The 17,500-nt window shown below is 47.2% G+C and overlaps 1 protein-coding gene across 2 annotated transcripts in view; it reads right to left on the bottom strand.

Moving 5' to 3' along the window:
* The window catches only part of LOC143290458 (multidrug resistance-associated protein 1-like), a 76,432-nt gene that overhangs the window by 18,995 nt on the left and 39,937 nt on the right, over positions 1-17,500 (bottom strand). For both annotated transcript variants that reach the window (XM_076599907.1, XM_076599906.1), the window contains exons 10-23: positions 17,164-17,344; positions 16,403-16,723; positions 15,685-15,822; positions 15,004-15,150; positions 13,944-14,028; positions 13,286-13,349; positions 11,741-11,867; positions 11,002-11,178; positions 9,970-10,137; positions 8,581-8,794; positions 5,595-5,706; positions 2,907-3,045; positions 2,017-2,248; positions 919-1,085 (exon numbers count right to left, since the gene is read on the bottom strand). In XM_076599907.1, coding sequence (XP_076456022.1) covers positions 919-1,085; positions 2,017-2,248; positions 2,907-3,045; positions 5,595-5,706; positions 8,581-8,794; positions 9,970-10,137; positions 11,002-11,178; positions 11,741-11,867; positions 13,286-13,349; positions 13,944-14,028; positions 15,004-15,150; positions 15,685-15,822; positions 16,403-16,723; positions 17,164-17,344 — 2,272 coding nt within the window. The remainder of the gene's footprint in view (positions 1-918; positions 1,086-2,016; positions 2,249-2,906; positions 3,046-5,594; positions 5,707-8,580; positions 8,795-9,969; positions 10,138-11,001; positions 11,179-11,740; positions 11,868-13,285; positions 13,350-13,943; positions 14,029-15,003; positions 15,151-15,684; positions 15,823-16,402; positions 16,724-17,163; positions 17,345-17,500) is intronic.

Here is a 17,500-nt window from a genome sequence, read left to right as displayed (position 1 = left end):
CATAGGTGTCAATGTTCTGTGTGTGTGTGTGTGTGTGTGTGTGTTTTGGGTGGGTCTGTGTGTGTGTGTGTGCATAGAGGTCACCACTGGAGTCACAATTGCTGCAGTTTCTCCGCTGAGAAAAACAACCCCCTGCTCCCTCTCAACACTCCTCAACACCCCCCTTCCTCCCCCCAAAAAAGATAACATAAAAGAAGAAGCTTACATCGACAAATATTCACCTCACCATATAAAATAGGTATCAATGGTGTGTGTGTGTGTGTGTGTGTGTGTGTGTGTGTGTGTGTGTCCATACTGAATAAATATCAAGTATTAGTCAATGTCAGCTTCTTTTTCTTTTTCTTTCTTTTTTTTTCTTTTTGTGACTCCAGTGGTATTACCTCTATGTACTGATTTGTACTGTGTTTTATTGTATTGTATTGTATCGCTTCTGTATTGCAAAGTATTGAAAAATATTGTATTGTACTGATTTGCATTGTATTGTATTGTATTGTATTGTACTGATTTGCATTGTATTGTATTGTATTGTATTGTACTGATTTGCATTGTATTGTATTGTATTGTATTGTACTGATTTGCATTGTATTGTATTGTATTGTATTGCACCGCAGTTAATTGGATTTCTATGCTGTTGGTTTTTATCACAACAGATTTCTCTGCATGAAATTCGGACCGTGCTCTCCCACTTACCCACCCCCTCGCCCCCTCTCACCACCCCCCATCCCCACTCCCACCCACCCCACACGGGGGTTAGGAGGGGGTGGGAGGGGTTGGAAGAAGGAAAAGGAAAGAGCGTCATCGTCTTCGTCGTCGTCGCCACAGTGCAGCAGCCACCACCCCCAACCCCCTTCCCTCCCTCCCCCCCACACACACACAGCGAGCGGGCGGCAGACGGACACACAAGGGGCAACAACTCACCACCTCCACGTCGCGGGAGAACCTGTTGATGATTCGGCCCATGGGCGTGGTGTCGAAGAAGGCCATGGGGGCGCGGAACAGCCTCCGGATCAGCGTGTCGTGGACCTTCCTCCCGGCGTGCACCATCCGCGTCCAGAACAGGTAGTTGTAGAATATCAGCAGGACAACTGTAATAACAGGTAGTTGTAGACTATCAGCAGGACAACTGTAACAGGCAGTTGTAGATCATCAGCAAGACAGATGTAGTATTGTAAATCATCAGGATGACAACTGTAACAGGTAGTTGTAGATCATCAGCAGGACAAATGTAGTAACAGGTAGTTGTAGGTCAACATCAGCAGGACAACTGTAACAGGTAGCTGTAGATCAGCAGGACAAATGTAGTATTGTAAATCATCAGCAGGACAACTGTAATAACAGGTAGTTGTAGGTCAACATCAGCAGGACAACTGTAACAGGTAGCTGTAGATCATCAGCAAGACAACTGTAGTAACAAGTAGTTGTAGATCATCAGCAGGACAATTGTAGTAGTAACAAGTAGTTGTAGATCATCAGCAAGACAATTGTAGTAGTAACAAGTAGTTGTAGTTCATTAGCAGGACAGGTGTAACAGGCAGCTGTAGATCATCAGCAAGATAAATGTAGTAACAAGTAGTTGTAGATCATCAGCAGGACAAATGTAGTAACAGGTGGTTGTATATCATCAGCAAGACAACTGTAGTAACAAGTAGTTGTAGATCATCAGCAGGACAACTGTAGTAACAGGTAGTTGTAGACCATCAGCAGGTAATACGTAGTTGAAGATCATCAGCAGGCAACAGGTAGTGGTAGAAATGACAGCAGGACAACTGAAGTAACAGGTAGCTGCAGATCATCAGCAGGGCAACTGTTAACAGGTTCAGCAGGACAACTGTAGCTGGGAGTTGTAGATCATGAGCAGGACACACACGCACACGCAAACCCATACGCGCGCACACACACACACACACACACACACACACACACACACCGCCCCCACCACCACCACCACCTCCAACAACAACAAACAACATCACACAAACAAAACAACAAACAACCCACAAAAATACAACCACGTACACTGCAGCACCCCCATCAGCCCGTACGACAGGAGGTAGTCGTCGTTAGTGTCCACCACACGCTGCGTGCCCCACATGGACTGGTTGTTCAGCAGCGGGTCGTCGGTCCACTGACTCAGCCGGAAGTTGGCGCCCACGCTGGCCGCCTGGAAGGCCCCGAAGCTGAGCAGGGCTATGCCGAAGGGGAGGGGCCCTGCAGCCTTCAGGTACATCCAGTACACCCGCCACGATACCTGCAAAGGGGGCAGTGCACTGTGCAACAGTGGAGTGTTGTGTTGTGTTGTGTTGTATTGGCGACTCGTCACGCATCCTTTCTAAGTTACGATTTTTTTTTTTTTTTTTTTTTTTTTTAAGAGTATCAATTATATTGACGATGGTTATTATTATTGTTGCTGCTGCTGCTGCCGATGATGATGATGGTAATGATGATGATGATGATGACGACGACGGTGATGATGATAATAACGATGATGAAGAAGATGACCACCACCAGGACGATGATGATGATGATGATAACGACGAAGACGACTGTGGTGATGATGACGATGACGCCGAAGACGGCGACAATAATGAAGACGACGACGAAGACGGTGATGATGATGATGATGACGACGACGGTGACGATGATGATGATGATAATGACGACGGTGATGATGATGATGATGACGACGGTGATGATAATGATGACGACGACGACAACGATGATGCTGATGATAATGACGACGACGACGCCGATGATAATGATGATGATGACAACGACGACGACGAGGACAACGACGGTGATGATGACGATGATGATGACGATGACGACGACGATGATGATAATGATGACGACGACGGTGATGTTGACGATGATGATAATGACGACGATGACGAAGAACCCCCCCCTACCCGTCCAGTCTCCATCCTCTCCACAGTGGTCAGTTTTCCCTCTGTCTCCTTCTCCTCTCTCTTCCTCGCTGCCTCGTCCCCCTCCTCCCCCTCCTGCTGCTTCTTGTTGTTGTTCTTGTTGGTCGTCTGACTGGTGTTCCTGCAGACACAAAGGGCGGTGAGGGTTCATGTACGTGTCTTTGTCACAGTCAGCCCATTGTCACCTTTGGGCGTCGAAATGCAGTAGGTAAATTTTGCGGTGGTTATGAAGTACTTATGTACACGAAAGTGTGTCTTCACAAGTGACTGAGAACGTTGATGTTTTTTCTTTACTTTTTGCATTCATTATCAGTTGTTTCGCTTGTCAGTTTAATGACTTTTCTTTTATGAAGTCTTTTAAGTAATTTCCTGTAATTGTATATAGATTTTTTTTTTTCAAATTTCACCCTCATTTCACAATCATTTGCCCAGTTTCCCCCAACCCTTCATTCATTCACATCTCCCACCCCTTCTAACCGATAATACTCAAATGTACATATAAATACTTTAACGAAGAAATGTCTTCAATCACCGATATGTGTGACGGGACATTAAACAAAATTCCTCCGAAGTACTTGGGAATTTTTGACAGGATTTGTCCATTGACTGAGCGCTGCTGACTACTGTTGACCATAACTGACCACTACTTGCCCATGCTGACATTATCAGTTTCAGTTTCTCAGAGAGGCTTCACTGTGTTCGGGTGAATCCATCATTAATATTAAACGCTACACCACTTCTGCAAGGGAGATAGATCCCTGACGAGCAGCATAACCTAACGCGTTTAGCCAGGCCTTCAGCATGCATGTATGTATATTGTGTACCTATCGGAGTGGATTTCTACTGCAGAATTTTGCCTGAGGACGTCGCCATTTTTGTTGCCATGGGTTCTTTTTCAGTGCGTCAAGTACGTGCTGCACGGGGGACCTCTGTTTATTGTCTCAGGAGGAATTTTGTTTAATGTCCCGTCACACATATCGGTGATTGAAGACATTTTGTTAAAGTATTTATGAATACATCTGAGTATTATCGGTTAGAAGGGGTGGGAGATGTGGATGAATGGAGGGTTGGGAGAAACTGGACAAATGAGGGTAAAAATGTGGGTGAAATTTGGGAAAAAAACAACAACAAAAAACAACAACAACAAAACAAACAAAAAACAAACAAAAAAACAACTCTAAATACAGTTACAGGAAATTAAAGGACTTCGTAAAAGAGAAGTCGTTAAACTGACAAGCGAAACAACTGATAATGAATGCAAAAAGTCAAAAAACATCAACGTTCTCAGTCACTTGTGAAGACACACTTTCGTGTACAAAAGGCTTCATCAAGCTACAGTCTCATCCAAATGACTGGAAGCTCAGTTTGATCTTCTTGTCAAACTTGGGAGAGAGGGTGAGAGCGGGAATCGAACCCCGATCCTCACGGACACTGGACTGGCTATCGCTTTAACGAGTCTGTCACCTTCCTGCCTGGTCGTGTACTTTGATCACTGCGTGCATCAGTACCGTGCTCCATTTTATTTTTATCCCTTTCCTAATGATATTCCTCTCTCTCTCTCTCTCTCTCTCTCTCTCTCTCTCTCTCTGTGTGTGTGTGTCTCTCTGTGTCTGTCTCTCTCTGTCTCTTTTCGCTCATGTCATTAAGATCTCATGGCCAATGACATTAAATCTCTCTCTTTCTCTCTCTCTCTCTCTCTTCGCCCATGTCATGAAGACTTCATGGCCAATGACATTAAATCTCTCTCTCTCTCTGTCTCTGTCTCTCTCTTTTCGCCCATGTCATGAAGATCTCATGGCTAATGACATAAAATCTCTCTCTCTCTCTCTCTCTCTCTCTCTCTCTCTCTCTCTCTCTTCGCCCATGTCATGAAGATCTCATGGCCAATGACATTAAATCTCTCTCTCTCTCTCACGCACACGAACACAGAGAAAGAGAGACAGAGAGAGAATGAGAGAGAGAGAGAATTGTGTTGGCGTGTTTGTTTGTTTGTTTGTATATACATTCGTTGGTTCAGTAACAGATACATATTGCTAATTTCACAGCCCTTCACAAACGGCTAAGCTTTAAATGAATTCTCATTGTAGTGGAGAAACCATTGATCATAAAGCTCTCACTTTGCTGTTGGCCAAACTTTTTACTTATGTCAGTATGTGATATAAGCCGAGCGTTGGGTTTCAGTGAAGTGATGGCCTAGAGGTAACGCGTCCGCCTGGGAAGCGAGAGAATCTGAGCGCACTGGTTCGAATCCCGGCACAGTCGCCAGTATTTTCTCCCCCTCCACTAGACCTTGCGTGATGGTCTGGGCGCTAGTCATTCGGATGGGACGATAAACCAAGTTCCCGTATGCAGCATGTATTTAGCTCACGTAAAAGAACCCAAGGCAACACAAGGGTTGTCCCTGGCAAAATTCTGTAGAAAAATCAACTTCGATAGGAAAAAAAAACAAAAAAAAAACAACTGCAGGCGGGAAAAAATACAAAAAAGGAGGGTGGCGTGGGGGCGCTCTCAGTGAAGTTACGCGCTCTCCGTGGGGAGAGCAGCCCGAATTTCACACGGAGAAATTTGCTGTGATAAAAAAGAACAATACAATACAATACAATACAATACAATACAATACAAACGTCGCGGAGATGACCACAGGTGGGAGTTCCCCCAAACACTGCTCACCTTTTACGACGCCGCTGCCGGTACCTCCCTTTTATCTCATCACCTGACGTGGTTCCCCCGTCTGAGGTCAGGTATTCCACCTGGTCCAACATCCTCTGCTTGATGGCCAGGACTGACACAGCAACAACACCATCATCGCTTCATCACAACAACATCCAGGACTGACACAGCAACAACACCATCATCGCTTCATCACAACAACATCCAGGACTGACACAGCAACAACACCATTATTGCTTCATCACAACAACATCCAGGGCTGACACAGCAACAACACCATCATCGCTCCATCACAACAACATCCAGGGCTGACACAGCAACAACACCATTATCGCTTCATCACAACAACATCCAGGACTGACACAGCAACAACGCCATCATCGCTCCATCACAACAACATCCAGGACTGACACAGCAACAACACCATTATCGCTTCATGACAACAACATCCAGGACTGACACAGCAACAACACCATTATCGCTTCATGACAACAACATCCAGGACTGACACAGCATCAACACCATCATCGCTCCATCACAACAACATCCAGTACTGACACAGCATCAACACCATCATCGCTTCATCACAACATCCAGTACTGACACAGCAACAACACCATTATCGCTTCATGACAACAACATCCAGTACTGACACAGCAACAACACCATTATCGCTTCATCACAACAACATCCAGGACTAACACAGCAACAACACCATTATCGCTTCATCACAACAACATCCAGGACTGACACAGCAACAACACCATCATCGCTTCATCACAACAACATCCAGGACTGACACAGCAACAACGCCATCATCGCTTCATCACAACAACATCCAGGGCTGACACAGCAACAACACCATCATCGCTTCATCACAACAACATCCAGGGCTGACACAGCAACAACACCATTATCGCTCTATCACAACAACATCCAGGACTGACACAGCAACAACACCATCATCGCTTCATCACAACAACATCCAGGACTGACACAGCAACAACACCATCATCGCTCCATCACAACAACATCCAGGACTGACACAGCAACAACACCATTATCGCTTCATGACAACAACATCCAGTACTGACACAGCAACAACACCATCATGGCTCCATCACAACAACATCCAGGACTGACACAGCAACAACACCATCATGGCTCCATCACAACAACATCCAGGACTGACACAGCAACAACACCATCATGGCTCCATCACAACAACATCCAGGACTGACACAGCAACAACACCATTATCGCTTCATCACAACAACATCCAGGACTGACACAGCAACAACACCATTATCGCTTCATCACAACAACATCCAGTACTGACACAGCAACAACACCATTATCGCTTCATCACAACATCATCCAGTACTGACACAGCAACAACACCATCATCGCTTCATCACAACAACATCCAGGACTGACACAGCAACAACACTATCATCGCTTCATCACAACAACATCCAGTACTGACACAGCAACAACACCATTATCGCTTCATCACAACAACATCCAGGACTGACACAGCAACAACACCATTATCGCTTCATCACAACAACATCCAGGACTGACACAGCAACAACACCATTATCGCTTCATCACAACAACATCCAGTACTGACACAGCAACAACACCATTATCGCTCCATCACAACAACATCCAGGACTGACACAGAAACAACACCATCATCGCTTCATCACAACAACATCCAGGGCTGACACAGCAACAACACCATTATCGCTTCATCACAACATCCAGTACTGACACAGCAACAACACCATTATCGCTTCATCACAACAACATCCAGGGCTGACACAGCAACAACACCATTATCGCTTCATCACAACATCCAGGACTGACACAGCAACAACACCATCATCGCTTCATCACAACAACATCCAGGACTGACACAGCAACAACACCATCATCGCTCCATCACAACAACATCCAGGACTGACACAGCAACAACACCATCATCGCTTCATCACAACAACATCCAGGACTGACACAGCAACAACACCATTATTTCTTCATCACAACAACATCCAGGGCTGACACAGCAACAACACCATTATCGCTTCATCACAACAACATCCAGGACTGACACAGCAACAACACCATTATCGCTTCATCACAACAACATCCAGGACTGACACAGCAACAACACCATTATCGCTTCATCACAACAACATCCAGGACTGATATAAACACAACAAAATTCGTAAGAATCACTACTGCGACCAGGATTGACACCACCAACAACAACAACGTAATCAGTACTACAACAGCCAGGACTGACACAACACCAACTACAACAACAATAAGAGGAACAATATCGTCATAATCACAACAATGTTCAATACTGACACAAGTTCGTCATCATCCTACGCATATTCCCGGTATTAACAGTTAGCGCTGGGAGATAAGGTTGCCTGCTGCTGTTCACATTAAAGCAACTGCAAAGAATTCTGGGTATTTTTCGAACCTTTGAAATAAGTATTTGAATTACTAAATAACTAAATAACTAACAAACTAAAGAAAGAAAGAAAGAAAGAAAATAATATTCCACAGCGGATTAATGATAATATATACAAGCCATTATTATTATTATTATTATTTCATTATTATTTTCATTACTACTACCTTTTTTTTAATATCATAATTATTATTTATTTATTTATTTATTTATGTAAGCTTATCTATATATTTTTTTTTTCTCAAGGCCTGACTAAGCGCGTTGGGTTACGCTGCTGGTCAGGCATCTGCTTGGCAGATTTGGTGTAGCGTATATGGATTTGTCCGAACGCAGTGACGCCTCCTTGAGCTACTGAAACTGAAACTGAAACAAGCCATCCGGCAATGATTTATAATAAGTTGTTGTTTCTGGGACTTAGATAAAAAATATAAAAAAACATTATAATTATCTATATCCATGAAGAGATACATAATATACACGGCATCCCAAGCAACTCACTCTCTGGGTCCTCGTCCTCATCAACGTCATCGTCATCATCGTCGCCGCCGCCGTTGCTTTCCGTGAGGTGAGTCTTGAGGAACTGGGCGAAGGGTCCGTCGCTGGACATGAGCTGTGCGTATGACCCGTGGGCCGTCACCCGCCCGTTGCTCAGCACGATGATGTCATCCACCAGGGGCAGCCAGTGCACACCGTGCGTCACCAGCACGCGCGTCTGACGTCATCGCAAAGGACCGGGGGTGGGGGAGGGGAAGGGGGGGGAGGGGGGCGGAGGCAGAGGAAATGGTCGTCATTATCATCATTCATCATCATCATCATCATTCATCATCTTATTGCCAGTAGTAGTGCAGGTGGTGGTGGTGGTGTTTTTATTTTATATTTCACTTGTAGTAATAGTAGTCGTAGTATCATTATCATTATTATTATTATTGTTATTGTTATTATCATTATTATTATTATCATTGTTGCTGTTGTTGTTGTTGTCAATTATGATTAGAAGAATAATTTCTTGCACACACACACACACACACACACACACACACATGTACACATGTACATATACATATATATGTGTGTGTATGTTTGCATGTATGTATGCATGTATAATGTTTAATCAAATAACTTTTGCTCAATGCGCTTTATAATGCAATAGATGCAATGGTTCCAGTAAGGATGTACTGTAATGCGTGAGTTCTTCCATCAAATCGTGAGGTCCAACTAAGCGAGGAACACACATTACAATCTGTGACAAGACAACGGAACAGAAGTGCATACTACGGTAAGTACAATGCACACAGCAAGATTATACACGTACACATTAGATTAGTTTAGAAGCTGGAAATGGACTGAGAGTGTTTTTAATCTATATGGTAGGGGTTTCCATTGGTTGGGAGCGGTGAATGACAATTTGATCAAGCGACTTTCTCCTGACGGAGAGGGAAATGGAGAACACGATTCTCTGATGATCAACGCAGTTGTCTTTGTTGAAATACAAACTGTTATACGCTACAGTTATGTCGAACTACAAGCAAAGCGGTCACTCTTGCTCAATGACTCAATAGTGAAATGGATGCACACAACGTCAAGGTTTTTTGGTGGTGTTTTTTTTTGTTGTTTGTTTTGTTGTTGTTGTTTTTTTACTAAGCGGTTCCGGTCCGGGGTTTGTTGTTGTTTTTTTCAGGTGAAATAACAGGTAGGAAATACACAAACACGCTCCCATCCGCAAGGCAAGGCAAGGCAAGGCAAAGCAAGAAGTACATTTCTTGCTGCGCCCTGGGGACACTGAAACATTATACACGAGCATCTTTTACACCACATCCTATATATAAACCAAAAAATAGTGATGTCAAAAAGCATATCAACACACAAGAAATCCAAGGTGCACTGCACCTTTTTCTGCAGCAGGCCTTTGGGCCCAATGACGTCACTGAAGAGGGCCTTCCCCACGTGGCTGTCCACAGCGGACAGCGGGTCGTCCAGCAGGTACACGTCACGGTCACTGTACACCGCACGCGCCAGACTCACGCGCTGCTTCTGTCCGCCGCTCAGGTTGATGCCCTGCCGGCCACAACGTGGGGTGTCACGTATATAACCTGTTATCCTATTGCGTTGATTTTGGTCAGCGTGGGACCGAGCTCTCTCTCTCTCTCTCTCTCTCTCTCTCACTCACTCTCCATACATACATACATACATACATGTATATGTAGAGAGAGAGAGAGAGAGAGAGAGAGAGAGACGCGCACCCATGCACACACAAGGCCTTACTAGCGCATTTCGTTATGCTGCTGTCAGACATTGCCTAGCAGATACGATGTTGCGTACACAGAATTGTCCGGAAGCAGTGACGCTTCCTTGGGAAACTGAAACTGTGTGTGGGGGGGGGGGAGTAGGGGCGGGGGGGGGGGGGGGGCGAGGGGGGACTATCAAGCGCATACAATATTATGAGAACATGTGTGCCCGATAAATGATGAGTGACCACCATCATCATGACGTCAGCACGCTACCTTCTCCACTATCTCTGTCATCATCCCCACCATCATCAATACATCATTATGACGTCAGCACGCTACCTTCTCTACTATCTCCGTCATAATCACCATATTCGTGACGACATTGTCATGACGTCACCATCGCGACATCATCATGACGTCAGCACGATATCTTCTCCTCTATCTCCGCCATCATCACCATCATCATCACGACGACCTTCTTCCTATATCCGTCATCATCACCATCACAATCGTGACGACATCATCATGACGTCAATACATTATCTTCTCCCCTATCTCCGTCATCATCACCCCCATCATCATCACCACCATCATCATGACGTCAATACACTACCAACTCCCAAATCTCCGTCATCATCACCACCAACACCACCACCATAATGGTGTCATCACCATGACGTCTGCACGCTACCTTCTCCCCTATCTCCGTCATGTCCCCAGCCGCCAGGATCTGCATGTCCCGCTCCAGCTGGCACGCCTTGAGGACGACCCGGTAGCGGTCCTCGTGGAAGCCCCTGCTGAACAGGATGTTGTCCCGCACCGTGGCGTTCTGGATCCACGCCTGCTGGGCCACGTACGCCACAGATCCCTGGGCAGCGCAGTGCAGTGCAGTACAAAACGTGGGTACGTTAGTACACATTTGCCAGACAATACAAACACATGTACTCTACAGATCACTAAACAGTACCAACATATGTATGCAATACACACATCCCCAGACAATACAAACAATGTAAGCTACAGATCCCCCAAGAATACAGACATGTAGGTACGCTACAGGACTCTAGACAGTACAAGCATATGTACGTTACAGATCCCTGGACATATCTCGAACAAAGGTTACGATACAAATACCTGGACACAGGTCCACAGTTATCTCTCAATTATATTTACGCTACAGATCGCAGGATATCACAAGCATGTATGCTATACATCCCCAGATATTTCGAACATACGTAACTACGGTACAGATATCTTATACACACACACACACACACACACACACACACACACACAAACACACACACACACATTCACTCACCCATCCCCATCCACCCCTACCCACACACACACACACACAAACACCACCACGCACCACCACCACACACACAGACAGACAGGTGTGCGATGCACCTTGGTGGAGGACGCACCTTGAGCATGACCTTGCCCTTCTGCTTATCCATCTGCCCCAGCAAGGCGTTGATGAAGGAGGACTTGCCGGCCCCCACCTGCCCCACCACCGCCACCAGCGACCCCTCCTTCACCTCCACGTCGATCCTGCCCACAGCGGGCCAACCACGTCAGCCAAGACAGGGGACAGACAGGACAGGACGTATATGTTTGCCGGACAGGATAGACGGGATAGACATGACAGACAGGAAGACAGACAGGACAGGACAGGGCAGGATAGGATAGGACAGGATAGGACAGGACAGGACAGACAGATGGGTCTCAGAAGACAGTTGCCATCGCCACCACCGCTACCAGCGACCCCTCCTTCACCTCCACAATATCCACAACCTTCACACCTCCTTCAGTCCTGCCCACAGTGGACCTTTTGGCGTCAGCACAGACAGGACAGGACAGACAGACAGACAGACAGACAGGATAGGACAGACAGACATACAGACAGATGGGCATGCAAGACAGACAGTAAGTAATCACAGGCAGACATGCGGACAGATAGACAATCAGAGAATACAGACAGGACAGGAAGACAGGACAGACAGGAAACAGGACAGACAGACAGATGGACAGACAGACAGAAGGGTCTCAGAAGACAGTTGCCATCGCCACCACCGCCACCAGCGACCCCCCTTCACATCCACATCAATCCTGCCCACAGTGGACCTTCTGACGTCAGCATAGACAGGACAGGACATGCATATTTGCCGGACAGGATAGACGGGATAAACATGACAGACAGGACAGGACAGGACAGGACAGACAGACAGACAGACAGGATAGGACAGACAGACGGACAGGCAGATGGGCATGCAAGACAGACAGTAAGTACATACAGGCAGACATGCGGACAGATGGACAATCAGAGAATACAGACAGGACAGGAAGACAGGACAGACAGGAAACAGGAAAGGACAGGACAGACAGACAGACAGGTGGGTCTCAGACGACAGTTGCCATCGCCACCACCGGCGCCGGCGACCCCTCCCTCACCTACACATCAATCCTGCCTACAGCGAACCGTCTGGCGTCAGCACAGACAGGACAGGACATACCCATTTGCCGGACAGGATAGACATGATAGACAGGACAGGACAGTTAGACAGACAGGATAGGACAGACAGACAGGATAGGACAGACAGAGGGACAGACAGATGGGCATGTAAGACAGACAGGCAGACGGACGGACGTGTGGATGAACATGACAGACAGACGGAAAGACAGACAGTAAAGCGATACAGACAGGACAGACAGACTAACAGAACAAACAGGACAGAGAGACAGAGAAGACAGACAGATCAGAAATACAGACAGGACAGACAGAGATAAAGACCAACAGACAGACAGGACAGAGAGACAGACAGACGGCACAGACAGACAGGACAGAGAGACAGACAGACATGACAGACAGACAGGCAGACAGACGGAAATGCGTGTCGATAAACATGACAAACAGAAAATGGACAGGACAGACAGACAGGACAGAGAGACAAGACAGATTGTCGTCCTACTGTTTGAGGGACGGGGGTGCCTTTCCCCAGGAAAAGGAAGCTCGTTCCACCTTCACGGCAAACCCTGCACATGCATTGTCATCATCATCATCATCATTATCACCATCACCACCCACTGAGCTTGATGCCACCACTGTAGTCTTCAGTTTAACGTCTTTCCACTGTAAGTGATATTAGGCTAAAAATAAAAATAAAACAAAAAGAAAGAAAGAAAAGGGGGGTGAGGGGGTAGTGGTGGGGAGTTGAGGGGGGGGGGGACTGTGAAGGTGTGGGGGGAGAAGTTCGTGTGTGTGTGTGTGTGTGTGTGTGTGTGCGTGTGGGTGTGTGCGCGCGCGCGCAGAGGGAGGATAGGGAGAACGTTGTCTGTCTATCCATGCAATTGATCTATTCATCTATTTGTCAGTCTGTCAATCTCTCTATCTATCTATCTATCTATCTATATAACACTCCTACATCCATCAATGTATATGTCTGCCAACCAACCAATCAATCAATCAAACAGTCTATATAACACCCTTCTGTCCATATATGTATATATGTCTGCCAACCAAACAATCAATCAATCAACTGATCTATCAGTCTGCATAAGTGTCTGTCTATCCATCTAACACATCCATCCATCCACCCACCCATCTGTCTTTCTGTACACGGAACTCACTGGAAGTGGAGACGTGGGTGACGGACTCCATGTCCATTTCCTCAGCACACAGGAACTTGTTGATCCTCTTGGTGGACACGTGAGCCTGCACATGACAACCGTCTCAGTGGTCACCACAAAAAGGTGGATAGTGCATGCTCTGAGCCCCTTTGCTAACTGGAGCCAGCGGAAGTGTTCAATCAGCCATTTTGCTACTCGTGTCAGTGTAACGCGAAGCGGTAACTTCATATATGTAGCCGAAGCGCTCAGCTGGCTACGATCACTGCTTCACGGCAAGCTTTCACTTGCTCGCGGCGTTAGATAAGCTGACATTCCTCTGTGTGCCTCCACAGCAAGTTTGCGCTACGTGTCACTGCACTGTTTTCCTGTAATAACTTTGGTAAATAAACCATTGGCAGATATCGATCAAGACACAACATTTGGCATGTCGTGGGGGCAAGCACAACACGATTTCATCGAAGATACACGGTTACAGTTCAGAAACTACCACCAGTCAACAGACGACTTCTCAACGGACTGACAGCCAGATACGAGTGTCAGTATGGCGTCAAGTTGGCTTCAGTTTTCCTGGTCAATGAGCTATCCATCTATTATCAGATGAGTGGATCACTGCCCGTTTGACAGTGTCAGTACAGAGGAGGTGTATCACCTGTACGGAGAGGGAGGCAGAAGATGAAGAGGGAGAGAGAGAGGGAGAGAGAGAGAGGCAGACAGACAGACAGACAGACACAGAGAGACACAGAGAAAACAGTGTACGTAGGAGGTATGTCACTTGTATGGAGAGGGAGACGAAAGATGAAGAGAGAAAGAGACAAACAGACAGACAGAAAGACAGGCAGACAGACTAACAGACAGAGACAGAGACACAGAGAGACACAGAGAGACAGAGAGAGTAGTGTACTTAGGAGGTGTGTCACCTGTACGGAGAAGAAGACAGACAGACAGACAGACAGAGACAGAGACACAAAGAAAGAAACAGAGAGACAGAGACAAAGAGACACACAGACAGACAGACAGACAGACAGGGAGCAGTGCAGGGATGATTAAGTAAGAGTGTCACCTGTACACAGAGGGAGACTGTGGTAGAAAGGAAGTCCATAGGGTTGCGGAGGATGTTGAAGAGAGCCAGGGTGACGAAGGCCTTGCCCGGGTCCAGGAAGCGGCCTGGCTCCGACAGCACGAACGTGGTGAACGTGCCCAGGGTCACCTGTGTGTACACGGGCGCGCGCGCACACACACACACACACACACACACACACACACACACAGATTCAGGTTTCAAAAACTTTATCACTCGAGTATAAAGATTTTCGGCATTGCCAATTCTTACAATCTGTCCTCGTGACAACGAGAACAACAATAACGATAACGACACAACAATAATAAATTTTGTAGATACTACTACTACTGTTACTACTACTTCTACTGCTGAGAGAGAGAGAGAGAGAGAGAGAGAGAGGCAAAGAGAGAGAGATACAGGCAAAGACACACACACACACACACACACACACACATACACATACACACACACACAGGCAAAAAGAGAGAGAGGCAAAGTGATAGAAAGACAAGAGAGAGAGACACAGGCAAAGAGAGAGAGAGAGACACCCAAAATGATAGAGAGACACAGGCAGAGAGAGAGAGAGAGAGACAGACAGACAGACAGACAGACAGACAGGCAAAGAGAGAGAGGGATGGAGGGAGAGGGAGAGAGAGAGAAGCTGAAGAAATGGACACTGACCAGGAAGGGAGCAATGTTCCAGCAGAGCCCCGTACACAGGTAGACGATGGCGAGCTTGAACAGGTAGGCTATCTCCTTGTACCGCACCTCGTTCACACGCTTCTCGAAGGACTGCTCCCAGGCGTACATCTTTAACACCTGGCCAGCACACACACAGAGAGACACAGACACAGACACAGACACAGACACACACACAAAGACATACAGACACACACACACACACACACACACACACACACACACACACACAAAGACATACACACACACACACACACACACACACACACACAAAGACACACACACACACACACACTCACAAAGACACACAGACACACACACACACACACACACACACACACACACACACACAGTGTTTATAAAATAGCATGTACATTAATCCACACCCTCACCCCTACCCCTAATCAACAACACTAAAAGCACCACGTGATTGCACACGTTAATTTCCATGTCGATTAATAAAGTGTTTCTGAATTTGAATTTGAATTTGAAAACCACCATCACCACCACTAAAAACAACAACAGCATCGATGGATACCAGACCCCTACACCCCCACGCCGCCCCCTCCCCTTCCCCCCCCTCACACACACACACACACACACACACACACACACACACACACACCCCTTCCAGCCCTTTACCCACCCGCTCCTCAGCCCCCATCCCAAGGGAGAAAAAAGAAAACAAAAAAAATCTCACTTTGATGCCGTTGAGGATCTCGTTGACGAGCTTGACCCGCGTGTCCTTGAAACGGAGGTTGTGCTCCTGGAACTGGCGCTGCTTGCCGGCCATGTAGCCGTTGAAAGGGATGAGGACCACAAGGATGAGGAAGCCCGTGAACACGGAGGCCCCCACGTAGACGTAGATGAGCGCCAGGGCCGCGATGATGAGCACCGGGGTGGTGATGCTGAAGAACACCCGTGACATGAAGTCCTGCACGCGCTGCGTGTCCACCGACATCATGTTGACCACCTCGCCCTGGCTGTACGCCTTGCGGCTCTCGTTGCTCAGGCACATGGCCTGGGGACAGGACAGCATGTTGGGGAGACAGAGAGAGAGAGAGAGAGAGAGAGAGAGAGTCACACGATGCACAGTGCTTGACAAGTGGTGCACACAGCCTGTCACATGACGCTCACAACTTCTTAATAGATGTTCGCTCCATCACCTGTTGACTCCAACACACCTCCAACAGACATCCCCACTACACGCACACACACACACACACAAACTGCACACACACACACACACACACACACACACACATACACACGCACACACACATGACCACCCTCTCCCCCTCCTCCCCCCACCACACACACACACACAAATAACCCCTTCCCCCAACACACACACGATCCCCTCCCCCCCCCCCCGCCCCCCGCCCAGCCCCTCAGCACCCCCACGCCCCCCCCCCCTCCACCACCCACACCACACACACACACACACACACACACACACACCTTGCTATAAATAGCGGTGACGAGCACGGCCTTGAAGTGCATGCCGATCAGCCAGGCCCGGTACATGCCGGCAGCGAAGAAGAAGGACCGCAGGACCCCTGCCGCCATCAGCCCCAGTGCCAGCACGTAGCCCTTCCACTCAGACCCTGATCGGCTGGACCCCACCAGGCTGATGAGCTCCCTGCCACGGGCACACAGTCACTGCTACAACTTCGGCCACATGATCATTGTGTCAGTCCTGAACAGGGTCACTGTTAGACATTTGACACACAGTCACTCACTTTAAGACCTTTGACACGCACACAGTCACTTTAAGACCTTTGACACACAGTCACTC

The sequence above is a fragment of the Babylonia areolata genome, chromosome 15 (genome assembly GCF_041734735.1).
Source record: "Babylonia areolata isolate BAREFJ2019XMU chromosome 15, ASM4173473v1, whole genome shotgun sequence".
NCBI classification, from domain to species: Eukaryota; Metazoa; Mollusca; class Gastropoda; order Neogastropoda; family Buccinidae; genus Babylonia; species Babylonia areolata.
This window is presented reverse-complemented; position numbering and strand designations above follow the sequence as displayed.